The sequence below is a fragment of the Colletotrichum paranaense genome, assembly GCF_030867605.1.
Source record: "Colletotrichum paranaense strain IMI 384185 chromosome Unknown Scaffold_2.1, whole genome shotgun sequence".
Taxonomy (NCBI): Eukaryota; Fungi; Ascomycota; class Sordariomycetes; order Glomerellales; family Glomerellaceae; genus Colletotrichum; species Colletotrichum paranaense.
This window is the reverse complement of record NW_026848960.1, coordinates 4754539-4781297: the sequence shown is the minus strand read 5'-3', so window position 1 is coordinate 4781297 and position 26759 is coordinate 4754539. Positions and strand designations below refer to the sequence as shown.

At 54.6% G+C, this 26759-nt stretch overlaps 6 protein-coding genes across 6 annotated transcripts; 2 read left to right on the top strand and 4 right to left on the bottom strand.

Moving 5' to 3' along the window:
* Window positions 1-490: 490 nt before the first annotated feature.
* On the bottom strand, window positions 491-2569 carry CPAR01_03535 (cytochrome P450; the record flags this gene model as incomplete). The annotated part of the gene is made up of 5 exons (XM_060487822.1): window positions 491-1172; window positions 1227-1308; window positions 1374-2084; window positions 2138-2392; window positions 2452-2569. 5 exons carry the CDS (start codon window positions 2567-2569, stop codon window positions 491-493), a joined length of 1848 nt encoding a protein of 615 aa, XP_060355150.1.
* Window positions 2570-4986: 2417 nt separating this feature from the next.
* On the bottom strand, window positions 4987-7724 carry CPAR01_03534 (arginyl-tRNA synthetase; the record flags this gene model as incomplete). Its single annotated transcript, XM_060487821.1, has 4 exons — window positions 4987-5176; window positions 5434-5847; window positions 5907-7117; window positions 7224-7724. The coding sequence occupies 4 exons, from the start codon at window positions 7722-7724 to the stop codon at window positions 4987-4989; spliced, it is 2316 nt and encodes a 771-aa protein (XP_060355149.1).
* A 725-nt stretch (window positions 7725-8449) lies between these two features.
* Window positions 8450-10442, bottom strand: CPAR01_03533 (ferric reductase like transmembrane component; the record flags this gene model as incomplete). The annotated part of the gene is made up of 2 exons (XM_060487820.1): window positions 8450-10214; window positions 10270-10442. The coding sequence occupies 2 exons, from the start codon at window positions 10440-10442 to the stop codon at window positions 8450-8452; spliced, it is 1938 nt and encodes a 645-aa protein (XP_060355148.1).
* A 2484-nt stretch (window positions 10443-12926) lies between these two features.
* CPAR01_03532 (uncharacterized protein) lies at window positions 12927-13759 on the top strand (the record flags this gene model as incomplete). The annotated part of the gene is made up of 2 exons (XM_060487819.1): window positions 12927-13319; window positions 13454-13759. 2 exons carry the CDS (start codon window positions 12927-12929, stop codon window positions 13757-13759), a joined length of 699 nt encoding a protein of 232 aa, XP_060355147.1.
* A 493-nt stretch (window positions 13760-14252) lies between these two features.
* CPAR01_03531 (uncharacterized protein) lies at window positions 14253-19635 on the bottom strand (the record flags this gene model as incomplete). Its single annotated transcript, XM_060487818.1, has 2 exons — window positions 14253-15994; window positions 16044-19635. 2 exons carry the CDS (start codon window positions 19633-19635, stop codon window positions 14253-14255), a joined length of 5334 nt encoding a protein of 1777 aa, XP_060355146.1.
* A 2830-nt stretch (window positions 19636-22465) lies between these two features.
* CPAR01_03530 (uncharacterized protein) lies at window positions 22466-26121 on the top strand (the record flags this gene model as incomplete). The annotated part of the gene is made up of 3 exons (XM_060487817.1): window positions 22466-22623; window positions 22708-23409; window positions 23466-26121. 3 exons carry the CDS (start codon window positions 22466-22468, stop codon window positions 26119-26121), a joined length of 3516 nt encoding a protein of 1171 aa, XP_060355145.1.
* Window positions 26122-26759: the final 638 nt, after the last annotated feature.

Below are 26759 nucleotides of genomic sequence, written 5' to 3'. Positions count from 1 at the left end.
GAGGGCCGGATTAGTAGTTGGGTCGGTGACGACCAGCGAATACCTGGTGTTGTATGTTTTTGCTTTTTGTGAAGCTATCGTGATCCACTTGAAGTGTGCGCCGCGGATCGCAATTGCGGGGCCGGCGTTGTTTCTGCATCATCCAGCCTATGACCTCGTTGTTCACGCTAGGCACTATGAAATGGAGTGTCGTTTGGATTTTCTTTTTTTGAATGATTGTGGTATAAGTGTAAATTTCTATATTCATACATCGTAGAAGGTATATCCATCCATGTCACATTCTAGACCTCCAGATGACCAGCTCCTTCAGTAGCATCGGCATCTTTCCGTTTGAAAAAATGAGCCCGTAAACAAAGGGAATCCCTGATATCAATCCGAATGATCCATCAGCGCCGTCCATGACCTCACCAGTATCTTATCCTATCATCAAACATTCTTGCCATCCTTCCTCATTAGACTCATCACCTTCACGCCCATATCCATAGTGATCTTATGACAGCATCGTCGGCGACGAGCGTCCAGAACAGCTGGCGCTGGCGCTGTCCTCTCCATCAACATATCCCTTCTCGTTACCCGAATCCACGTCGCTCTCAGTCGCCCATCGGCCAGGGCATCCGGGGATGTCGCGCTCGTGTTCGCGGTACTGCTTCTCGCGCTCGCCATCCTCCTTTCTTTGGCGGAGATTCAACGTGACGGAAGGCGGCTTGACAGACATGGCAGCCCTCTTCTTCTCGCGGGTGTCGATGTCAGGCATACCCATCTTCATCATGAGCTCCTCATTCTCGTCTTCCTCCTTAGCGGCATCGAACATGGCCTTCATAAGGTCGGCCTTTTCGGGCGTGCGCGCGACAACGTCAAAGTCGAAGAAAGCGGGCTTGGCGATCAGGAGAGGGGTGTAGTCGTTCCAGTGCACGGGGACCTCAGTGCCGTCGGCGTTGAACTTCTTGCGAATGTTGAAAGCCCAGGCCATGCCTCCCATGGACAGGAAGAGGTCCTGGTCAACAATGGGGACACCCTGGCACGTCCTGCGTCCGAAACCGAATTGACTGAAGCCGTCGAGGTTGGGGAATCTAGTGAGAGGCTCCTTGTAGGTAGGGTACTCAGGCTGCACCCAGCGTCCGGGGTTGAAGGTCTCAGCATCGGGGTAGACGGACTCGTCGCGAGTGATGCCCCTAGGCTGCGTTAGTAATGGAACGAACACTTGGTCCTAGTGTCGAGCTACTAACCATTCAAGAGCATGAATCGTGGCACCGGCAGGGATAAAGTAGCCGTTGTAAACATCGTCCTTTTCGACAGCGTGGGGAATGCCTGCACGTCACGTCAATCGCGCTGAACTCAAAAACAAACTTCCACTATGATAGCGCAAAACGTACCAGTAGGGACCGGGGGTCTCCACCGAATGACTTCCTTGACGACAGCTCTCAATAAAGGCAACTTCTCACGATCCGACCATTGAGGGCATCTGCCTTCGCAGTTCTCGTCAATCTCCTGCTGCAAGCGAGCCTGCCATTCGGGGTAGTGCAGCATGGCGAGGAGGAAACTCTGGATGGGGCTACCGATGGTCAAGGCGCCAGCAATGGCCATGAGACCAACGACGTTCTGAGCCTCCGCAAGGTCGCCCCATTTGCCCTTCTCGTTTCCGAGACCCTCGTTGATAAACGTGCTGATGAAGCTCGGCGCGGCGGTACCCTTCTCGACCTGATCCTTGACAAAGTCGACGTTGCTCGTGAACTGCTTCGACTCAATGTCGTGGCGCTCTGCCTCCTTCTTCTTCCACGGCGACAGCGCTGCGGGGACGTGCATGAGGAAGGAGATGACATTAGGAAGAGCACCGGCAGGGGAGATGGTCTCGAGAAGGCCAAAGGTGGTCTTGCGGAGAACTCTGGCCGGGTGGGCGGTACCCCAAGAAAGGCGACTGACGGTTCGGCTGGTGAACTGCTCGATGTACTCGCGATACTCGGCAGGCTTCTGGTAGAGAAGCCACAGGAAACGATCGCGCTCGCGGCTCGGGTATGCGTGGAGCTCCTGCTTGTCGCTCTGGTTCATGAGGTGGTGGCAAAGCTTGCGCTGGCGCTTCCAAGTTTCTGACCGGATTGTTAGTGAGTATATCTAGGTGAGAGGCAAGTAGAAGATATACCTGTCCGGCCAAGGAGAGCAAGGTAGTCGCCGCTGGTGCGGTTATCCGGGAGGTTAGGAATCATGGGCCGGTCAGAGTAGATGACATTACGACGGCCAAGGAGGTCGTGAGCAACTTGCTCAGAGGAGATCCAGACGTGGTAAGAACCGAACATCTCTTGCCCGTAGATTGGGCCATACTGCTTGCCCCATTCATGGAACTTCATCCATGCCGCCTCTGCCGGAACATCGTGAACGCGACCAATAAAGGGCAGACCTGTGATGAAGTCAGTGTCTGTATACCATCGTTGGCATGTCGTGGTCGTAACCGCTTACCCTTTGGTCCAGGAAGAGGCTTTGCTCCCGCTGGAATCCTCTTCTTCAACTGAATGGCGGAGTAAAGGCGCCATGCGCAGAAGAGGATAAAGCCGAGGATTGCCACGCCTACGGCCATCGTGACAAGGCCAAGTGATATTAGGGAATACAACTAAGTGTTGTCTACGGTGTAGTATGAAGAAGGGTAAAGGGGGGAACCGACGTCAAGGTCGATTAGGGGTGAAGAACAAAAGAGAGTGAAGAATAAGACCTGCTGATGCAGGAAAGCAGAAACGACAAGAACCACGATGACGGGTCTCGAGGACGGTGTGTCTCTCGGCTGTTATTAAGAAGAGTGAGGGCCACGTTCAGCCATCCGGTCATGGAACGCCCAAGCGGACCGACGGGGAACGGCCAACGGTCCCTTTGTCTGGAAACATGACTGAACCACGCGAGTATGGACGCTCGCCGGATTCCCCAAGCGCCATGGCAAAAAGTCCAATACCACCCTATTGCGACTATCATGGATCGGCGCACAGCGGGCGGCGGCGGCAAACTTGTCAGTCCACCTCGCCGTCCATTCCGCCATCCATGGTCCAACAACGGATGCCCAGAGTCTTGGGCCCCGGTGATGGTGTATAATCCTTGACAACATAGCAAAAGATACTTGTGCCGCGCTTGCATGTCGGCCGCCGCCGTTGTGCTTGCCTGCTTGCCTGCTTGCTAATGGTAGTGGTGGTGGTGCTGGTGGTGCTGCTGCTGCTTGCTCGCTTGGCTCCCTTCCCTTCCTTTCCCAGACAAGTCGTTCGTTGAGTTCTGACATCTGGGCATTGAGCTTCCTGAAAGGTACATCAGAGATCAGACACTCGGTTCGCCTCAAGAGACGAGGAAGGGGCAAAGGCAGATCCCCGAGAGCTCCCCAGCTGGAGCTCACGGAGTGCTAGCAAATACCGATGCCCGTCCTTGCATCTTGCGTGGGAGGGTATGCAGGCTCGTGGACTGCAGCAGGGTTGACCATGGTTGCTTAGGGCCCAAGGAGACGGTTAGAATATGAGGTGACTGTGGGATGCGCGTTGCATCTGCGAGAGCTCCAAACACAGGGGCCAGAAGATTGGCCGAGTCGACATCTCACTGCAGCAAGGAGTAAACACGCTACCGTGACTACCAAGCTGTTCCATGTCCAAGTCCGTAGTGCCCGCGGTGGGCAACAGGATCATCCTCGTCCCACTTTGTCCTCGTCGACTGGGCGTCTGAACCAGTCACCTAGGCACCGGCGTCAGGTAGAGCTGTTGCGGTGGGCTACCGGAGCGTAGGTCGGGGCCCGTCCGGTCTCGGCACAGACACCGAGCCACTTCACCGGGCAGTACGCTAGCTTTGCAGCTAAAACCAAGGATAGTATACGAGCAGAAGAAATCGCACTGCTCGATTGCCTAAAATTGTCGGAAGAAGCTGCTGTCACAATTCTCTTGAACCATTCTAGGGCTAGGCCAGGCACACCCGATAGCCCGTTGGCCCACTCCTTGACGTTTTCGCTTCCTTCGTTTGCGCGCTATTCTGCTCTGTCCTGAGCGGAAGCTTGGAAAAGATCAGGACGAGGTTTTCGCATGCCGCCATGATGCTGAGGTCGATCCGCATGGTGCCCCACGCCGGATGCACCGCTACTATTGTGTTCCGGAGCCTGGGCAAACGTCAGTCTCGGTCTTGGACATGTAGACAGCACACAACGCCCAACGCAAGGTAGGGATAAATCATCAATATTGTTCTTGGGTTTCCTCCGGCACTTGACCAGGAGACGTCGGCAGAGAGACTTCACAGAGTCATCGACTCTGAATGTGTAGATTGTGGACGTCGATCAACTGCAAGCCACGGCGTCGCGGAAGCTATGCGGTCGGAAATTGGTAGCTAACAGCCACCCGCAGATCGAGTGAGAGCCAGCGACAGCCAGTAAGAACCAGTCAGAGCCGTCGAGAGCCATCGCAACTCTAGTGTTTCGACATATGCAAGATTCGGTGTTGGCAGGGATTAGTACGCCCTAGCGGGATCCGAGCGGGAAGATCACTTGGTTGGCGCCCAGGAATGGAACTCCCCCACGCCATTCACCGAGCGTCAGACACAAGCCACATGTTGGTACCTTAGACAGGTTGTTGAACGCCTCTTGATTCCTTGGAGGGAGAGCGTCAGGGGGAGGTCACCTATTGTGACTGTCGTGGCACTGTGGCTCATAGCTCGCGCTGCGCAGTTCTGCTTTGACAGTCATCATGGGTCAGACTTTTCTCACCTAAGTGTAGGTGGGTGAATCCCCTGCTTCTTGCGAAACACTCTCGTCGCGACCTCTCGACATATGCCGTGCTTTGCTTGGCCTGGATCCAGTCTGCTTCTGCTTCTGCAGAGAAACCAGCCCTACTGGGTCGAATTGCCGCCGTCGCCACCTGCACATCAAACTTCACTGCAGATTGAATGACTCCTTCGTCTCCAGTCTGGGGTAGTAAATGGTAAAAAAATTGTCTCTTCAATTACTCAGCACTAATGGGCTGGTGCACACGAATCCTGTGTGGCTCATGCTGTCTGTCCGACGATAACGACGACGGCCACAGACGGCCACGGGGATTTGTAGTACACCGAAACGGTCGGTGGCTTCTTTGATCGAAAACGTCTCGACTTTGTGCGACGCCACACCGGTTCGTGCCGTCGGCCATTATGGAATAGCACCACAATGTGGCTGATGGCTAGTAGCCGTTGTATCGGCCTGTTACGCAGTAGTAGCTCCTATGCCCGTGTTCGTCATTGGTACGAGCACTGTTGTGGCCGTAGGTCACTCTGCTCATAATCCTCCGCTGTCTTTTTAGTTGTTCAAGTCCTCTCTACACGACCACTCTTCCCTCCACTCTCGTCTCTCACAGTCATGATTCCGTCATGATGCCAGTTCACATTCTGGTGGGGTGGTCAGCATCAAGTTTCACATGCCAGACGGCATCGTGCGACAGCGTATGGAGAAGAACTCACCTCTCGACAGGGGACAGTCCCAAGAGACGCATGCCGTTGAAGAGCACGGTCCTGGCGGCCATGTACAGCGCCAAGCGGGCCTTCTGGAGCTCAGCTTCGCTTCCAACAATACGCAACACATCGTAACTGCTGCTGACGACGTGCGTGAGGCGGAACAGATATGTAAGCACAGTGGTGGGCTCCAAGGTCTTGAGAGTGTTCTGGACAACGTCGGGGTACTGGCTAATGACGCGGATCAGCTCAATAGCATGCTTCTCCGTCAGCAAGCCAAGATCGGCCTTTGCAATCTCCTCCTCAGCGACTCCAGCCTTGCGGAAGATGGAGCACAGGCGAGCGTGGGCGTACTGGAGGTACGGTCCGGTGTCACCCTCGAACGAGGTCATGGTGTCCATGTCGAACTTGTAATTGTTGACCCTGGGCCAATGTGTCAGTGCATCCGAAAGCGCCTGGAAGGAAAAGTCCGGACGACATACCTCTTTCCACTCATATCCTGCACCATCACACTGCTGATGCCAAGAATGTCGGCCGTAGCCTCCGGTTCCGCAACCTGGGCATACTTGGCCTCGTTCTTCTTCATCACCTCGTGCATCTTGTCTCCGACGTCGCGCAGAATGTCATCCAAGAACTTGACAGTACCCTTGCGGGTGCTCATTCCCAGAACCATACCAAAGTTGATGTGCTGGCACTTCTTGGCCGTCTCGCCGTGGCCCATAAGCTCGATAATCTTGAAGAGCTGCTTCAAGTGCAAATCTTGTTGAGAGGCAATGACGTAAATCATGTGGTCAAAGTTGTACTTCTTTTGGCGGTGGAGAAGCTCGCTGATATCACGGGTCAGGTACAGAGCTGTGCCGTCCTTCTTGCGAATGATGGGGCGCTCCAAGCTCTTGCCCGGCTTTCCAGGAATGTGCTTAGCGAAGTCAATGATGACAGCGCCTTCTGACTTTTCGGAGATGTTCATGTCTTCGAGCTTTTTGGCAGCAGCCTCCATATCCTCCTCGGAGACTTGGGACTCGCCCGAGTACTCATCAAAGTGGATGTTGAGACGGGCGTAGGTCTCCTTGTAACGCTTGATACTAAGATCACGGAATCGTCTCCATTGAGCAACAGCCTTGTCGTCTCCGTCAACCATGGCCTTGAAGTACTTGCGAGCCTGCTCGTCGAGGCTGTTGTCCTTGAGCGCGGTGACGTCCTCCCCAGCCTGCTCCTTTGCGGTGATCTGATCCTTCTCGTCGGCCATATCCCTGTTGATCTTGACGTAGACCTCGTACAGGTGGTTGATAGGATCGGCGGCAAGCGCCTCCTCGCTACCGAACCTCTCAAAGCCCAGAGCCAAGAGACCATACTGCTTTCCCCAGTCACCAAGGTAGTTGATACGGGTCACATCCCAGCCGGCGCCATCGTACAGGTTGGCAATGAAGCCACCAATGATGGTGCTTCGCAAGTGACCAGCGTGGAAAGGCTTCGCGATATTCGGGGAGGAGAACTCGACAATGATCTTCTTCTTGCCCTGGGACTTGTCTTCGGGGTTCTTGAGGCCGTTGTTGGGGTTCTTGCCAAAGTCGACGCCACGGGACCGGACCTGGGGGATCAGAAGCTGGGAAAGGGGGCCGGGCTTGAACCAGAATTGGAGGAAAGTGCCATTCTGGAAAGAAACGGGCTTCTCGATCAAGGGAGACTCGGGGATCTGTTACGAAGGTGTGTTAGCCCAACATTCGATTGTACCACGAAAGAGCAAGCGCGCATTGATTCAGGGATACGGGTTATTCCAATGATCTTGGTTCAGAACTGACCTTGTCGAGCCACTCAGCAGTGAGATCCGCAGGCTTCTTGCCCTTGATGCGAAGAGCAGGGACAGCCAGTACCAAGTCGCCTTTATCCAAGCTCTGAGTCCATTGAAGGGCGTTGTAGATGATAGTGCTCTCAACGCCGGTAACAGGCTGCAGCAGCGAGGTGATGTGGGAGCGGTAGACGTCAATGGGGTTGACTTCGGGGTAGCAGCCGGGGTAGGACTCGAGCTTGCTCACGGAAAGCTTCTCGAGCTGCGCCGTGATCTGGTCGGCCATTGTCGCAAGCGAGATGGTGGGGGTGGGGGGAGGTTTGGCGAGGGTCGACCGCTCCGAAGTCGTCGAGGAGTAGGGTCGCGTGGTGGACGTTGGAGGTCGTCGTCGAGGAGGGTAGTGGGCGAAGGCTGAGGCGGCAGAAGACGCTCCTCGTCGAAGACTTGTGGGATAAACGTGGGCTAAACGAAGTGAAGAAGAAGAAGAGAAGAGGAAGCGCGCGACGCTAGTCATTAAGAGACTCGACGACGGGGACTGGGCTGCAGGGGGGACGAGAAAGAAAAAAGGCAAGGAGGGGGAGGGGTCGCTGGGCTGAGGGCTGTGGCCGATGTTTGTCACCCGCAGAGAAAAAATTGCGGACCGACGGCCAGCCTGAGTCACTGAGCCATTCGTCCATGTGGTTGGTTGGCTGCCGGTGTGGGGCTTCACCGAGGCTCACCGAGTGGAGGGGTAATCATTCCTCGGTGAGTCCGGTATGGAGGGGCAATTCCCCCTGCAAATCTCGGTGAGCTCACCTTCAAGAGGACTGCATGGGAACTCATCTCATCAACCCATGATTTTCTCACGGGACAGAAGAGAGCATGAGTGGTTTTGATGGGTATATATACTCTACACGCCTTCATATGCACATTTCACAAACGATAAGATAGCCGGCATCAATAGCACCTGGTTGTTGAGCTGCCGAATCCCACATGAAGCTCACCGCGTCAGCTCCCTCTTGATAAGACTATTAATACATGACGCTGATGAAGCCGGTAATACATGTACCAATCAAGCCATATGAAACAATCCTTCTAGGCTTGTAATCTTCACCAATGACATCCAAGCTCTGGAATCTTGTATACCATTCAAACTGGTTTCTTTTTTTGTACACATGATATTTACACGTATTGACAAGCAGTATGAGTACGCGTCAAATGCCAATGTCTTGCATGAGTCTATAATTACGTTGATATAATCTAGAACGAATACTCCTCAACAAAAAGATGAATTCCCTGTGCCCCCGTCCCCTTATGGACCGCCCTCTCATCCGATAATGAGGCCACGCAATTCCTCACGGAACTCGTCAACGACTGCCCACCACAGACAACGATCGACGTCTCGCCGCCCGCAGCCTCGACAGGTTCTCGAATCAAGGCCTCCAGATCAGGACGACAGTAGTACTTCTTCACCATACTCATCATGGACCCGCTTCGGATCCTGGGTGTAAGCGGCACCTCATCGCCCTTTTCCAAGTCTAGTCCCTTTTCCTGACAGCATCCACCACTGCCGCCACTACCATCCACGGAGTCGTCAGAGGCGATCCTTCTGTGTTTCGCAGATGAACTTGAGCTAGAGCTTCCTTCACGGTCTGAGTAGAGAACCGTCGTCGGCTCGCCTTCTTTGGCTTTGCCGGACCGCGTAATGGCGATATGCACCTGCAGCTCGATGCCGTTCTGCTGCGCCCGATCCATCGACTCCCGCAGCCGCTGCGTGTAGAATTCTATTTCTTCACCCTGGCATGCCATGAGGATGAGCTCGATCCTCGTAATGCATGTCTTCCTGCGGCTCTGAACGATGCTCTCCAAGATAGGCAGCGTGAAAGACGTCCCCGTAGACGCTGAGATGAGGATCATGGTGTCGTAGATATCCCATCTAGGCGGCGCTCCAAACGGCCCCAGCACGAAGCCCGTAAGCGTCTCCTTCTTCCCAGATGCCTGGACCTTTTCCGCATAGTTATGCAGTCTCTTGGAGAACCCGCCGTGTTTCCGTACGACGAGCTGGATACTATTGCAGGTACACGTTTCCGGAAGCTGGTGTGCGCACGCAATGGTATACGGGTGTGCCTCAAAGGGCCCGACACGCGGCAGCCAGAGGTATAAGTGTTGCCCCGCCTTCCACGAGAAGTGAACATCCTTGATCGTCAACACTGTCGTCGACGAGCCCGCTGCCCGGATCTGCACCTCGTGTCCCACCCGCTTCATCCCCTTACACGTCGATCTGTTGGGTCGGAGCCTCGTATTCTGCCAGGCAAGGAACGCCCAGCGCGCGAGGCGGTCGAAGCAGATGATGGCGACGGAGAACCAGAGGTACTGCTTCGCGTAGGCCGGAATATGTACGTAGACCAGCCAGATGAAGAGTACCGCCGAAAGGGTGTGCTGTAGGAGAAAGAGCTCGTACGCCATGCTACGGAGGGGTCTCATACCCGTGAGGAACGTCCAGATGAGGATCCCCCAGGCCCCGAGTCCGTACTTGATGACGGGCAGGATCCGCAGCTGCGTCTCGACAAAGTCTGCGCGCACCCACTCCGACCAGAAATGGAACCCGTGAACGGTCGCCGTAACGAACATTGTCCTGGCGACCCATCGGTGAAGCCAGCTTAGCCGTTCATGTGAAGCGCCGATGATGAAGCCCACCACGTTGACCTTCATCGCCAGGAGATAAAGGAGGGGCATCTGCATAACAGTCACCCAGGCGTTGCGGAAGCCTATTCGTTCCCAGAAGTACGCGTCCTTGATGACGGCATCGTTGACCATCATGTAGATGATGACGGCCCAGTAGGCCAAAAGGACAAGTACGCGACCGAGTGACGGCGGCGTCGCCCAGCGTAGGCCCTTTATCGGGATGTAGAGCTGGGGGTGTCCTGCTTCGCGGACGAGCGCTGTTGATGTCGCCCATACTTGTGTGATAATATTTGAGGGTTTCGTCGGGAATCGAACGGACTCGGTGCTGCATCGCTTGAGTCTGCACATGTCAGCATCAGAGGGTAAACTGCAGACAAGGTGGCAATGATGTTCACCTTCTTAGGCTTTCGAGGTAGTTGAGACCGCGGATGATACCCAGGAACCCGACGACGCCTGCGATTATGTACCAGAAAGACTGTGCGAGCTGAACATTTGTCTCCTGGAATAGCGCCGTTCCCATGGTCATGCCTCCTCCCATACTACTTCCTCCTCCATGATTATGGCTCATCGTGGCGATTGTTGGTGGTGAAGTTCTTGTGGTTATGAGAGGGCTGTAGGCTGTGCCGTCTTTCGCTGTATATGTTGATTTGCGACTTTGGCGGTTTCCAGTCCCGCCGATTACTGCTTATCGAACCCGTTGTAGCCCGTTTAACGCAGGTTAGTGAGATGTGGAAGTTCGTTGTGAGATGTCGAGAGGTTATTCCAATGGCGCGCCGATGTCATGAGGTAGCGCAAATTCGTGAAACCATCTCACAAAGCAAACACTACCAATCGCATGCGCATAGACTCCCAGATACCATGACTTGAAATACGAAAAATGAAATCTGCGCCTCGAACAGTTCAGAGGTCCCGGCTATACGGCGTTTGGCGGCTGTGAAATCAGCCAAAGGAATGAGGTGTATTGAGCAAGTTCAAGAGGCAAAGACTCTGGGCAGCATAAGCACGTCAAGTGACTGGCCTAAAGACGGACACAAGAGAAATGGTACCAGTAATGAGTACCCGGCTCGGCGGCACAAAATGCGCTGGTTTAGAGAATGGTTAGCGCAACACGGTCTAGCATGCATCCGAACGAGTTTGGCATCGTCAAGGCATGACAACCTGGGCCATGGGGCAAACGGGATGCTTCAAGCAGAGGTGGCTGACGGATGATCCGCCGCCAACTCACGACGGTACGGAATGCCTGAACACGTTTCTCGACGACGGGAGTCTCGGCTACACTTTCACTTTACACCCTCTTCATCGAGAGTTTTATCTATCCTGCCGGCTGGGGGGAAAGTTCTCTCTGCTTTAGTTTCTTCCCGGCATGTTTACTAAGTCCTTATCCATCAGATAAAGAGAGGTCTGGGCTCTTAGGTTTGTTTGAATTTACGCGGGTCATGATTCGCTTTTACACAGACTTCGAATTCAAACTCTTAACTTGGTTATCGCTAATGCCCGTCATCCTCTGACCTGCTTTCTCTTCTACAGCTGAGATTCAGAAACAAGCTTGTTTTAATTCTCGCCAACTTCCCAAGAACAAGAAGATACCAACGACCATCCAGGCATCAAGCACCATACCCGCCAAATCTCTTCCCCCGTCCAGCTTAGAAACATGCTCACGACAGAAGATCAATCTCAAATCCCCCCGTGAACCCCCCACCTCTCCCCAGATATCCCCCCTGTCCCTTGTCGAAGAGTGAGAGTGAGTCTGAGTTGACGGACTCTAAAACAGGGGTAGTCCCCCCAATCACAACTGCGCAAACGCCACAATTTGCTCAAAACTTCTCAGTGACATTTACAAACGGCCTCATGATTGGCCACAGCCCTAGTCACGCAGCCAGCAAGCCCCTGCGCATATCGCGGGGCTAGTCTATCTAAGGTTAACTACATCCCTTCCTCTCATGGTCTAACCGTCTAAGCATCAAGCCACCCGTCCCCGCGCGTCCGCCGTCGCCGCCTTTTTGATATCACACATTGGCATTGCGACGACATTTCATTGTGACTATAGAGCTCGGGGTGATTGCGGAGACGAGACGAGACTGAGAAAGCACTCAAAGACAGTACCAGAGCCTCATCAGTCACCCCCACTGAATATGAAAGCCAAGAGCCGTCCCGAAAGTCCCGGCGCGGAGAATCCACCTCGAGAGGGACCTTTGGTTCTTTCATGCATATAGTGAGGGGGAAACATGCAACCATCCAACGTGGTAAAAGTGAAGCTTGGAGCCACTTAGTTCGGTAACAGCAGCCAAAGTGAGCAAGTTTTATCTCTGCTTCCTAGCTTCCTAGCTCTTCCTCCTGCCACCGGGCACAATACCCCCAGCAAGTCATCTTACTCTCCAGTGCCTCCGACCGGAGGGCGTAACTCAATTCTACTTCGCCATGTGCCGGCTGCCGGATCTAGGCATCCTAGTCCATTCATGATTGAATCCGAGGCTCTCGTTCACCCATTCAGAACCTCCCAAACCCTCTTTTCCTATCTATGTAGCTCACTTCAAGGCACAAAACTGAGTCTCCCTCGTTCTCGTGTAACGGTGAGAGATTCGGCAAGACCTTCCGTCTCTCTCCACTCCATGGATGCCATGTATCTCACCCAAGTGCTTAGTTCTTCTCACCCAGCCCGCTCGTGAGATATCCGCACTACCCTTGCCAAAGAAAACCGCGAGCTTCTCAGGAGCTTTGCTGTTACCCAATCTAAGCTCCTTCGAGACAAACGGCGCAACCAGGCTAGCCCTACAGGAGAGTGCGAGAAAGGGAAACCCCGTTGCTCGGGTCATTCTCCTCCCGCCCATTGACCAATACCCATCCCACGCGACGCCGGTCTCGTTCATAAACAGCCCGTGTTCCCCTTCGTCTGCTTCACACCTGACATTCCACCATCTTATCAAACCCAATTCCCAATACCTGTCCTCTCTCCGCGCTGTGCGCCTCGATACCCAAAGTCTTCTCACATCAAACTACACGCATCAACACCAAATTCTCAACATCGCCAACCTCAATCACCTCAACCGCCAAAATGAACCGCCTCCTTACCCCCCTTCTCCTCCTCGCCTCAACAGCAACAGCTCACTTCTCCATGACCCTCCCCAAACCCCTCGGCGACTCAGACGACAACGAGGCCACCGCCCCCTGTGGCGGCTACACCGCCTCCTCCTCCTCCGCAGCAACAGACTTCTACGTCGAAGGCGATGCCATCGGCATGGAAAACGGCCACCCGCAGACAAACTGGCTCTTCCGCGCCACACTCGACCAGACCGCCGCCTCCGGGTGGACGCAGCTGTTCCCGATCGTCATGCAGACCGGCCTCGGCAACTTTTGCGAGCCCAAAGTGGTGGCGCCGGGGAATTGGACGGGAAAGAGGGGCGTTGTCAGTGTTGTTGCGCATTCGCCTGATGGGCTTTTGTATACCGTGTGTTCTCCTCGTCTCTCTCTCTCTCTCTCTCTCTCTCTCTCTCTCTCTCTCTCTCTCTCTCTCTCTCTCTCTACATCTTCACTCTGTGAACCCTCATCAACAAAGAACAAATCTCACTAACACACCTGCAGTGCGCCGCAGTAAACTTCGTCTCCGGCACAGCCCCAACCCGCTCAGACTGCAAAAACGCAACAGTCACCGTCGACTTCACCTCCGACTCAACCCTCACAGCCCTCCTGAGCGCCAGCGGCTCCTCAAGCAGCGGCAGCCCCTCCTCCGGCTCCTCCTCCGGAACCTCGACCCCGTCCGCCTCAGCCTCGAGCACCGCAAACGCCGCCCCCGGTGCTCTGGTCGGTACCGTCTTCTCCACCGGCGCTGTGGCTGGTCTCTTGGTGTCGTTGACTGCTGCTGTTGGTGGGGCTGCCATGTTCTTCTAGAGTCTCTGAGAAGTCTGGTGGTAGCGGATGATCATGGTTGGGAGGAAGTATATAGTAGTTGCGACTCTTTAAATATGACTATGACCACCTGAGAGACATCGCAGCGGCCTGGAACCTGGCTACCGCCAATATGAAACGAGCATTGCATTCGGAGTGTGCAGAATCAAGTGCGAGTAAACCGCCGCTAACATCCCGTAAAGCATGATTGCCAAATTGATGATGCGGTAGTACAGGTGACACGTCCAGACCACGGATTGACGATGCGCTGCTCAATTGAAAGTCAAAACAGGTTTACAAAGAATTCACTGCTTACGCGACTGGACAATCAGCATGGGCCGTCATAAGTGGATTAAAATAAACACCGTTGTATGTAAGAGGCGAACGGTCTGTCTGTTGTATAAACTACACGAAGCGAATCCGATCGCCAGTAACCCTCCCTCCGTCTATGGGTAATCATAACATAGTAACCAGAGTAATTCTTTAGTCAGGGAATCTAGGCTCGTCCCCGAATCCGCCACGGTCCCCGCGCGCCGGCAGCACCCGCGGCACCGACGCCAAAGTTGTGAAGCCTCTCCCCGATAAGGTAGGCCTCATCTCTTATACGCGCCTTCCAGTTGTTGAAGACGCCAACAATACTCCAGAATGCCATGGCTGCCAGTGCGATGAACGCAGCCGCCGGATAAGAAAGACGATAAATCATCTTGAGTTCGTGGGGCGCAGGTACAGGTACGCCGAGTATGCCTTGTGACTCCAGCCAGCCCACGACATATGGAGGTCCGAATATGGCCAAACAGCCGATGAGCAGACCGGGAACAACAAAAGCCCTCGTCAGCACGAGAACATCAGGCTGGAGCCATCCACGACGAAGAACCGCGCGAACGGCTTGCGCCAAGCGAGTACCTTCGTACAGGCTAGTGATAGCCCGCGCTCCGAGCTTGACGTAGAGTAATCCCAGAGTCCAGGATTGTATGACTCTCGCCGTATGCTGGTTCGACACCACAATGCCGTCTTTGAATTGACCACCATTGTTGGTTCCGATGACATAAGGTGTCGGAGGATACATGTAAGTGTGAAGAGGAATGAGGCAATACAATTCCATAAGTGCCGTAAGGATGAGAGGGAAAACGACCAGAAGAATTGTGTATGCGTAAGCAAGCCTGGCAGTATGGATGCCCATTAGCGCAACCCGCATGGGAGCATCGCTCTGCCACACAGACTGAAGATTTGAAGATGCCCACGTTTTCATTTTGTTGAAGATGGAGCGAGCATGGAAGAGGAAATATGCCGTCGAGCCCAGAACGTAAATGCCGATGCTGAAAGCATAAATGTCGTTAGTACGAATGTGGGCTGGGATGAGGACCTTGAACATCTTGCGGCCGAATACGAGGGGTATGATTGTGAAGCTGACGCCCGTGACGGCGGCAAAGATCCAGATGAACATGATGAACAAAAAGACCCTGGCACGGAAGTGTGGAGGAATGTACACCAGCTGGTATTGGTCCGTGGAGTAAAGGTCGGCATCGGGCGTGTCATCTTTGCCATCTAGTCGGGAGTTGCTCTCAGAAACCGGCATGAACACGCGTCGTCCCTTAGGAATCTTGACCTGGTCCGACGCAGGAGTCCGAACAAACTGGCCCTCTTCAATCAGCTGTCCAGTTTGAACGAGGCTTGCTTTCTTGATGGTGAGGATGACCATCTGGTCGGAGGCGATGGTAGATGTCGGCTTCGCCGTGCCACCTTCAAACGTATCTTCCCACGTCTTGGGCACCACCTTGTTTTCTTTATTGACTTCGAGGAGGGCTCGCCTCCACCAAGGAAGGGGAAGCTGATCCGAGCCAGGACGCAACGCCAGGATACCCTCTTCGTCAATGCGGCGTTCACCAAACAGAAACCAAGTCAATCGGAGGCCCCTGGCGCACTTGCGGAACCACCAGGTGTACATGGCATGCAAGGCGTCACTAGGCTTGAAGAACTTGACTGCCAGAGGCATGGCAAAGTTGTAAAACAATAGGTCGACGGGAAATTCCAAGACAGGCTCATTGGAAGAGTAGTGAATCGGCAGGACGCTCGGGAGAGACAGAGCCAGGCCCCACACCACACCTCCTAGACAAACGATGACGAGTGCGCCGTACACAAACGCAGAGAATAGAATCTTTCGCAATTGTGTTACGACGTTGCGTTCCAGTACATCGCGAACGGGGTGGAATTCGGGATCGTCTGGATCACGGATGAAGTCTGCGCTGATTAGTTAAAGCGGCTACTGACAAAGGCAGCATAAACTTACAGAGGACGCCTTTCCGCATGATCTTTCGGCACATGGAAACAAACAGGGCAAAGTGGAACATATACCCGGTTCCCACGAACCAATGTACGAAGATGGAGGTGAGCGGAAAATTGACGGTGAAGGCCACTCGCGATTTCAAAGTGGTTGCTTCAAAGAGGGGCAACAAGGCCACGTCCAAGAGGAGGCCACAGTACAGTGGGAAGATAAGCATCTCAATACTGATGATGAGAATGACCTTCATAACGCCACTAGCTTGGTTGAGCAAGTCGATCAATGAAGCTTCCCAATCTTGCCCTGTCTGCCCTGTCGAGAATGGTGAACCACGCTTCAAGTAAAGCGCGCTAATTGCTGAAAAGGTGAAGTAGCCGCAAAGAATCGCCCAGAATCGATCCGTGCCTGACCAGTACGACAGTGCAGGGTTGACGGCCGTCGAGGGCTCCGGCACACTGAAGCTGATCACCCATGATCCGGGGTTGAGGATGCTAATGGGGACATCGCGGACAGCGTTCCACGCGTATATGGTTGCATTCGCCGAAAGTGACGCTGCATACTTAGTATTGGCTATGAGGTCGCGGTCGAAGATGGCCCCAAGTATGTCTCCTACGGTAGCAAAAGTACTAGAGAGAAGGGACTTAAAGCTAAGTAGTGCTTCATGACTGATGGCGGAGAAGTTTTGCATCTCGGTGGTTGAAATGATGGGTAGCTCGCTGGTCAGGCTCTCGAGGACCCTGGTTGAAGCACTCGTGAAAATGTCGAACGTCTTCTTCATGAACAAGCCAACGCCATTCTTAGCTGGGAAGCCCATCATGCGTCCTGTTGTGTAGATGAAGCACAAGGTCAGACTAGTCAGACCGCTCATGATGCCAACAGCAACGTCCTGGATGAACTTTGTCGCGCTAAAGAGCATTCTCACAAGGCGCATCGGGTTCATGGCAGCCCAGACACTGACGCGTCCCAAGTTGTAAGGAATGAAGACGCAGACGAAGATAGTGACAGAGACAAGCACGACGCAGAAGATGGCGTTCTGGAAGAGACCGGCGATAGGCCCACGCATGCCGATCAATTCCATGATACCCTCGAAGTCTTCGGCGTCGTCAATCGCTTCGGGGTCAAGGCCGGCGGCGACGGCAGCTTCTACGACCTCGCGATCTTGCTCCACGGCGTCTTGATCGTCATCATCCAAGTCGTCGTCAAAGTCGTCGTCGTCGCTGTCATGATCATGGTCATGTTCATGAGCGGCATCGTCATCTCGGCCACCAATATCCAACTCTCGGACCTCGATGTCGCCCCACATGAAATCAGCCACACGGTCCATGACACCCCGCTGAAGAGGCGGCCGCTGGGCTGGCCGACCATCTTCGGTATCTTGAGGCAAGCCGTTGATGTCCTCAAGGGGCTCTTCGGGCAAGCCAACGAACTGCGCCGGGACGACGGCCTCGGGCGGTTGCATCTCTGGCTCGTTGAATCCAAAAAGCCCGTCCTCGTGAATCGGTTCAACTGTCTCAAAATCGTGATCCGCATCGGAGCCGAAATCTGGGGTATTGCTGCGCGGTGGTGTGAATCGGGCTGGGGGAAGACCGAACTCTTGTCCTTGCGGATCAAAGCCAAACGATTGCATTGGCTCCTGAGCCTGGGGTTCGGCCTGCTGCGGTGCAGCATTCAAGCCGGAAAATGACCAACTGTTGTTCGCAAGTGGGTTGATGCTGTTATTCATCTGAGGGCCGTCTGAAACGGAGCGAGGCCGCAGAGGACTTTGGAATGGAGTCGATCTTGAAGGGCTTGCGTCTTCCTCTCCCAGACCGGATTCAAAACCAAAATCTGTTGGAGCTTCCTTCTCTTTGCCCTTTCCTGTTCCGTTGGTACTACTCTCGCCATGTGTTTGCGACGGCCATGAGAACTGTGGTGTTGAGGGTGCGGGCAGTTGGACCGAGAATGGTGGCGTGGCTTGCGAATCTCGAGAGGTGGAAGATCCTTCAGGTCCAGGTTGGCTCTTTTTCGACTGCGAAGCACCCGATTCTCGGTTCTTTTCCATCATCGACTTGGTGATCCTTGCCCAATAGCCAAGTGGCTCATCCAACTTCTCCTCCTCAATGATTTTAAGAATTTTCTCGGGATCACCATTGGCCTGTCGGTAGATACGAAGGTATTCGTGAACAGTTGCCACCGGGGTCTGCGCGTCCTTGTTGGGACCGCCTTCGGGTGGTGTGTTGAAGTCGAATTCGGGTTCAGGTCCTCCTTGGGCGCGGGACACGAAACCGCCGTGTCTCCTTCCCGCCGGCAAACCTGCCGGCAGCATAGGTGCTGCGAGCTCGGGCATCGGTTCCCGTTTATCCCAGGCCATGTGAGGTAAATCATCATGACTTGCGCGTCGATCGCCGGTGAATGATTCATCGTCATCATCCTCGCTGTCACTTGGCCCTCTCAAATCTGCTGCGCCATAGTCATCGAGCATGCCAGCACCATCGTGCGCGTGCGCGTGCTCGTGTTCATGATCATGGTCGTGGAAATGTTGCTCATGTTGGTGTTGCGGTTCGGGCTGCGGTTGGGCTTGGGCGTTGTCGTTGGCGGCAAAGGCGGCTCGCATATTGATTTCGGGTTGTTGCTGAACAACATAGTCGCGGACCAGGATGACGAGAATGAAGGAGATGATGACCAATATCGTGATAATCTGGCCCTCTAGGACGCCAATGATGGTGCGGTTTACAACGGGGTACCGGGTCATATTGCGCAACCAGGACACGCCGCTCAACAAAGAAGGATGACGGTCGAGAACGGGGTCACTCGTGCCGACGGGGACCGAACTAGAATTGGCAGACGCGGAGGAAGTGATGGATCCGAGCAGCATCCTCATAAGCGCTGCCGTCATTGAATCATTGGTGGTAATGTTAACGCCGTGGAATGATCTGCTAAAGGGCAATGCCTGGCCTTGAATGATATCCTTGAGCATGCCTCCCAAGTTGGCCGGTGTCGTGGTGGGTTCGAGCAGAGGCGAAGCAGGGCAGACATTGGAATTGGCGACTGAGAATGCCACCGAGACGCCTCGGCTCACTGTTGCGTTTGAGCTGTTCCATAGAGCGCCGCTACCTAGACCTTCGTCGCTGACCCAGAACAGGAAGGCCCAGACTGAGCGCATGAGGTAGGGCAACCAGCAAAGCCAAACGCTGATGACGAGTGCGGCTCGCAGCCATACCAGAACGTTTCTGAAGAGGTATTTGGCCATGTGGCCGACGAAGACGTGGGCCGGGAGAGTCTTTGGCATTTTGGGCGAGTAGAGCTTGGTAAAGCGGAAGGGTGTTTTGCACAGCTCGCAGTGCTTCTTCTGGGAGTGTGAGAGCCACTCCATCAAGCAATCTTGGTGAACGTATTTGATACTGCCGCTGCATTTGCATGGGTAGAAGAGCGGCTCTTCGGCGGTCGCCTCGCCTCGACAAATACGGCATGTATCGGGGTCGAGGACGCCGGCATCGTTGGCTTGGGATCGCGATTTGGCAGCATCGTGCGAGACGGAAGCGGGTTTCGAAGCCGAGAACCTTCGGCGGGAGTGCGCGAAAGCATCGGCGGCTGCCAGCGGTTCCATCGCGGGGTCGTCCATAATGATTCAGTCGTCGAGGTTGGCGGGGGACTTGAGCCCTTTGCAGAAGTGTTTCGTTGTTTAGGAACGCATGAGTGCCTCTCGAAGCAAGGCCGGCACAGTGAGGGCGGATCGACAGCGGATTCGGGGCGGAAATAATCGACAATGATGTCGGTGGGATCGAGAGGTCCGACGTAAGTTCTTTGGTCGAAGCTGCGTGTGCCTAGATAATTATCCGAGTGAACAGATTGCGGGGGAGCGCGGGCTGCTTTGCAATGCTCAAGTGACAGCAAACGGCTGCAGCTCCTGCTCTAGACGTCGGGAAACAGTGTAGAAAAAAGGAGAAGCTAGTTGGGTATCATAAATCGTCAAGTCAAACAAGCCGCTCCAGGATGTTGTGAGTTGTAGACGCAGTTTCGAGATGGAGAAATCAATCGAAGTCCCCTTGCGCTAAGACGGGATGGTTGAGGTACCACACATTGAAAGTAAGTGCGAGGGCCTGCTCTTTCCAGGTCTAGTTGTTCTGGCCCAGCACCTCAGGCTGGCTCCTGCTCTTGCGCGGGTCAAATCCGCAGCGTCCATTCAGTGGTCCGAGCAGGGGTCCGGCCGCCGGGAACCCGAGTCCAGGGTCCGGAGCTTTGCTTCACCCGTTCCGATGAGAAGTGGATATCACAGATAAGGTAGCTGAGCTAATCCTCCTGGAGGCTATCGGCACGTGATAGAACATGGTTCTGGACCACCTCAGGAAGAGGCAGCTTCGGCCAACCAGCGTAGCAGCAATTGTGCCGCTGTATCATTATGTCATTGTGCCTTGCAACATGTTGCTGCACCTTAACATTTCCATGATTTTCCCACAAAGACTCTCTTTTTCGTATTATTCTAATCCCACTTTTGCTGAGGTCTATTGCAAAGCCATCTGATGTTAGTCTCGGTAGAGAGCTACAGTTGTCCCATGTCGCCTGCCAGGCCAGGCTCTTGGGATTCACCTATACATACCTACCAGACTTTAGCTTCTATCAAGCCTTTTCCTCAGGGGCATGTACGATGGAAGAGGCCATGCAAGTAAACCACCCGGATCGTCGATAACAGGTTCTCAGCCAAGGGCATCCAGCACATCATTAGCATCATCATCATCACATGGATTGTGCTAGATGCCGGCCACTCGGTCGCGCCTCCGAGCTCCAACATTCCAAGCTGGTGAGCCACACTTGCGTGCCTGGTAATGCAGTGCTGCGTCACTCCAAGGTTGTTTGGTCCACTTGATTGGACCCCTCATCCGTGCTGGCTGGAATCGCTGGGTTGTTTCGGGGCATTGTGGCTCATGGGCAACCCGACTCTACCAATCATCCAGACTTCGACCGTGCCTCCGACAGCAGGGTTGGTCAATCCGGTGTCTTGCTTGTTGATGTGCTTGGTGCGGAGAGATTATGAGGAGACAGTCAGACATGGGACGGATGGTGTGGATGGCGACAGGCATGGTAGCATGGATGGCGTGGAAGCGAGGATTCATTGGGAGACAGCAAGAAGCCGAGGACCAGGGCTGCAAAGATGAGAAAGGTAAGCTGAGCGTGATGCCTTGCCGTGCTTGCTTTCAAGTTTTCCGCCTGCCTGCTTGTTTCTTGTTAGCTCGTATGTGTGTGGTGTTGGTGTGGTTGGTTGGTGGCATTGGACGATAGCGACAGCTTGGAGCCGATGACGTTGGTGAGACATTCCACAGCGCGCGTGCTGCTCTGCAAGCTCCCCAGAGTTGCAGGCTTGGAGCAGGCTTGCAGCAGGCTAAGAAGGCCGCTACAGCGACCTAGCGTGCTAGCACAAGCTGAACGTCTCGGTTACCTCACCGGTTTATTATGTCAGCACTCGAGCAAGAAGTACTCTTTTGTATGTGACAACACCCATATTTCACCAAAAGATACAATGCAGGCCTGGCCCGTGCTCTTCCCCTCGGACCACAAAAAACTTGGCCCGCAGGAGCAGGAAGCTGCCAGCCTGGGACGGCCTCTTCTCCTGCCTCCTGCCTCTTGCCTGTGCCTCACCTTTACATTGTACGGTACGCAGGGAAGCGAACGGTAACGAACGCGAAGGGAAGCAGCAGCACATCAACAAGAAACACCACACCTTTTTTCCATCACGGCTACCTCACCTTACTCTCTCCCTTTCCCCTCGTCTTCCCGGACTACTTATGGTTGTCCATCATTTTCCCTACTACACTTCTAGGTATTCACTGCCGCCTATCTCGGGTCTGAATCATCTTCCACCAAAAACAGCATCAACGTTTTCACCGAAAAGACCCCTTCGGACGCCCTGAAGCAAAACTATCGCCATTCTGAAGGTAGATCATCAACTCCTAGCTCCACAATCCAACCCCCAAAGTGGCTCCCCCTCTTCGGCCCTCCCCTGCAGCTTCACTGTTCCGAAGGCACTCGTTTGGCAGTTTGCTGCGTATTAGCTACGCAACCCACATACGTTCGTTCACGCAGCTCTAGCCTCTGGGTTGCCCAGCCCGGTCCAGGCCGCCTAAAGCAGCCCATGTCCGCCGCCGACTGGGAACTGCGACATCTGAAAATCATCAGAGCTTCTACGCAACCCTCCCGCTGATTTCTTTTTTCCCACCATTCCCAACCTTGATCTCGTTTCTATCTTTCTTCCTCAATATCCTCTGCGATACCTCTCTCTACATTACCCAGCTGATCACTGTCTGTTATCAGTAGTTCGGCGCAGTCTCGAGTCCTCCGCTGCATCATCCTCGACGCACGCACCAGTTTTCCCGACTAACGGTACCCTGCGATAAGGAAAACACCAAATCACGTCACTGACGCGAGCTGCCTGGTATTCCCAGACCACAACCTCCGCCATGGAGGCTTCCAGTGGCTATGCCAGTAACGGCTATCCGAAAGCTCCGAATGGAAAGATCAACGGCAAGATGAACGGCCAGGCCGTGACAATCAAGAGGAGGACAACGCCTACAAGAGGGCCCTCATTTTTCCGCCGTTCGTTCAACATCTTGGCGAGGTATGTTCCCAATTCTCAGCCGCCACCGTCACAACGGCGGTGTGCATATCGTGAGGTGTATTCGGACTGACACTAAATTTTTAGAATTCTGACGTGGTATTCCCTTATCTCGATCCTCTTCCGCTGTCCCGCAAACCTCGAAGCTTGCGACGAGTCCTCCCCAAAGATTTGCAAGCCCTACTTCCAGCTGAAGCAGGCTGTATTACCTCATGTCGAGCCCTATTATGATACCTATGCCGCCCCCTACGTTGAGAAGGCTGCCCCCTACTACGACATTGCCAACGAGAGAGTCTTCGTCCCTACCAAGGCTTATGCCACAAAGTACGGCGCCCCTCGTCTCCAGCAAGCCCAGTCGTACGGCCAGGCACAATGGGAGAAGAACATCCAGCCGCAGTTGTCTGTCTACCAAAAGTTGGCCCAAGACAAGTATGATCAGACAGTTGCACCTCACGTTGCCAAGGCCTCCACCACCATTGGCCCGTACTACGACATTGCGCGCACAAGTGCTCTTCAAACCTACCACGATGTTCTCTTTCCCTCGTACCAATTCGTACAGCCTTACGCCGCTCAGGGCTACGCCGTCGCCTCTCAGTTTACCACCGAGACGGCTGTCCCTTCTGCCTACTGGGCATGGAACAAGACCTACAGCTTCCTCGATGCCACTGTTTGGCCCCAGTTCCGGGTTTTGTACATTGAGAATGTCGAGCCTCAGCTAGCTAGGATAGGACAGCGTCTCGGCCGCTACAAGAACAAGACCAAGGGGTCGCTCGAAAACGTCTCCGAGAGGTAAGAAGAAAGCGATACACTCTTCTCCTATTGCTTAAAGACCACTCATTTACCAGTGCTGTGTACAGTGGTTCTGCCAAGGCTTCTTCCTTCACAAAGCCCGCGGCTTCTACGGCCTCGTCCCTCTCCTCGTCTGCTTCCTCGGTAGTTTCATCGGCAACTGAGAAGGCGTCCACGGCCATTGAGAGCGCTCACATTCCCGACGCATCCGAGGTGGCCCAACACGACCACTCTGAGCAGGTTCATGCGCCCCCGCCTGGCGAGAATGAGTCCGACATTCGCAAGACCGCCAGAGAGACTGTTATCGAAGACCTGAGCAGCTGGCAGGCCAAGTTCGCCAAGGCAGCTGACGAGGGTGCTTCTGAAATCGAAGATCGCGTTGAGGAGATCTCCCAGCGCGTCATCAAGGAGAGAGCGCATGGACATGGCAGAACCCTTGTCACCGAGCTTCAGGATGCTGCCAAGTCTGAGGTTGACGCTCTGCAAAAGCAAATCATCAAGCTCGTCCAGAAGTCTGTTGATGCCCCGGAATCCGCCCAAGATGAGCTGCTCGCCAGTGTCCGCAAGGCTGGTCTCAACGTCAAGGAGAAGGCTCAAAAGATCCGTGCCTGGAAGGCCGAGTACGAGGCTGAAATCGAAAGCTCCGTCTCTGAGGCGGCCGATACCCACTTCAAGATCCTCGAGAGTATTCGCGACCTTGCCCTTCAGCGTATTGGAATGAAGTGGGCATGGATGGACGGCATCACCTACAAAGATTGGGCCAAGTACCACGAGCTGAAGGACCGCTTCGCCGAGTGGATGAGCGATCTGAAGAAGCTCATCATCACTCATCCCGGCCTGGAGGCAGCCCGCGAGGCTTCTAACGAAGTTGAGGATTCCGGTATGGCTGTCGCTCAATCTGCAGCCCAGGAACTCGCCAGGCTCAAGCAGGTCGGTCTCTGGAAGCTCGCTGCAAAGGACTCCTCCGACAACTTCGACAGTGAGACGGCGCGCCTTGCTGCCGAGGAAGCCGATCGTGCGCGTGAAGCTGAGATCGCTGCTGCTGAGGCCGCCAAGCTTGCTGAGGCCTCTGCTGCTGAAGCTCCCGCCACCGCTTCCGAAGCAATCTCCATCCCCGAGGAAGATCCTCTACAGTCTGCTGCCAGCGTCATCGAAGACAAGTCCCCCGCCTCCAATCTCAATGAGGCCGGGGCCGCGAGCTCTGTCAGCAGTGTCGCCAGCGAGGTCAAGGAAAGTGTGAGCAGTGCCATTCCCGCTGTGTCTTCCGCTGTGTCCGAGTCCATCAGCAGCGCCGCTAGCCAAGTCTCCAGCGCTGTGTCCGGCAGCTCTTCCAGCGTTGCTTCGGAGCCCGACCTGGCGTCCACCATCATCCCTGGTCAGGACCAGACCTACATCGTCGATAACGATGGAACGTCGCCTGCAGGCGATGAAGAGAATGCCGTGCCTGGAGAGAAGTTGGAAGAGGAGATCATCTCTGAGTCGGTCGAGGATAAGCCTGTTGCTGCAGCCACCGAGTCTGTGAAGCCGGCTTTTCTGGGAGCTGCCGCCCAATCCGTGCCCAGCCGGGTTCCCATCTTGGATGACGACGAAGACGAGGAGAGCATTTCGTCTAGAGCCCAAGAGGCCTACTCCGCCGCTGTCTCTAAGGCATCTGAGCAGTACTCGTCCGCCAGCGCCGCCATCTCCATTAAGATCTACGGCACCCCCCAGCCCACGGCTGAGAAGCTGGTAGCGTCTGCCTCTGGTATCTATGCAGCTGCCATCGCGTCAGCGAGTGCCAAGTATGACGAAGCTGTCAAGGCCGCCTCGAATGCCCTTTACGGCACCGTGGCTCCCAAGCCTACTCCCTCGTACGACTGGTCCAGCGTCAAGGCTATCGCAATGCAGCGTTTGAACGAAGGACGTTTGGCGGCTGAGCAGCAGTACGAGAGCGCCAAGATTAAGCTTGGCCTAGCTACCGCCACTCCCACTTCCACCGTCGACAAGCTTCTCGAGCAGGCCAAATACAACTACTACGCCGGCCTCGGTGTGGCTCACGCACGTTACTCTGAATTCATGGCCGCCGCCTCGGCTGCCATGAGCTCCGCGACTGCTACCTCCACCCCGACTAACATTGCCGGTACCGCATCTTCGGCTGCATCCTCAGCTGCATCAGTTGCCACCCGCTCGGCTGATGCGGTGGCCTCCGGCGCGCAAAAGGAAGCTATGGCTGTCGCTTCTGCGGTCAGCGACGGGTTCTCGGCGGCTGCTTCCATCGTCAGCGATTCCGTGTCCGCAGGTGTCCAGGAGGTTGTCGATGCTGCGCAGGCCATTGAGAAGGGTGTTTCTGACACCTGGGAGGCTGTTGTCAGCCGCGCCAGCGTTCAGATCTACGGCAAGCCCACTCCCACCGCATGGTACGATAACGCCTACAGTGGCGCCGGACAGTACGCCTCGCAGGCTACTGCCGCTGTTGTCGAGAGTCTCGCTGCCGCGCAGGTCCAAGCCGCCAAGCAGTACGAGGACATGAGCAAGCTCGTCTCTGAGCTCCTTGTGGGCAAGGAGCCTACCGTCTCCGAGAGCGTCCTGGCTCGCTTGCAGGCCGCCTACTCCACGGGCATCGCCTCCGCTGCCAGCATTGCCAGTGCTGCTTCCGCAACTGTGTCTTCCGCTGCCTCGGCTGTGACGGATGCCGTCAAGGAGACCGTTCAGCACGTCCGCGATGAGTTGTAAACAGCTCATAGCACATCCAACATCTCCTGAAATACCATGAACACATACGATTACATGAGTAATAGCACACGAAATCATCTCAACCCCAACCCCCCCCTGCCTGAAGAGGCAAATACTTCCATCACGCTCTTTTACGTACCAGATACCCTCGCGCCTCGAGTATCGTGGCCGACTAGTCTCAAAAAATTTCTTTTCTGTCCTGCCCTCGTCTGGCTACTTTCTAGCGCCTTTCCTGAAGCCATGAAAATTGTTGTTCGTCGCTACGTTTCTTCACAAAAAGACGTTTAGCATCTGATTCCTATTTCACGCGTTGGAGGTGGAGGAGCAAAGGAGGAAGTAAGGTGAAGACGAGGCTGACTTGTGGTACAATGTGGCAGGGCACGGAGCTGGCGTTTTGACAGTGGGAAACTGGGATCGCGGTTCTTTGGGGATACAATGACCGGCTGGCCCAATACTATTTCACCTTTACGTTTATGTATGCTCACGTATTATGTCTGTCTGTATAATTACAGTTTGTGAAAAGAAAAGATTTGACTCGAATGGAGCACTGCCTGTGAATATTGACATGATGAAACTCTCGGGCGGGTGATGCGAACGGAGTGCGTGAGTCCATGATGAAATACCTACATTTTCCGGCG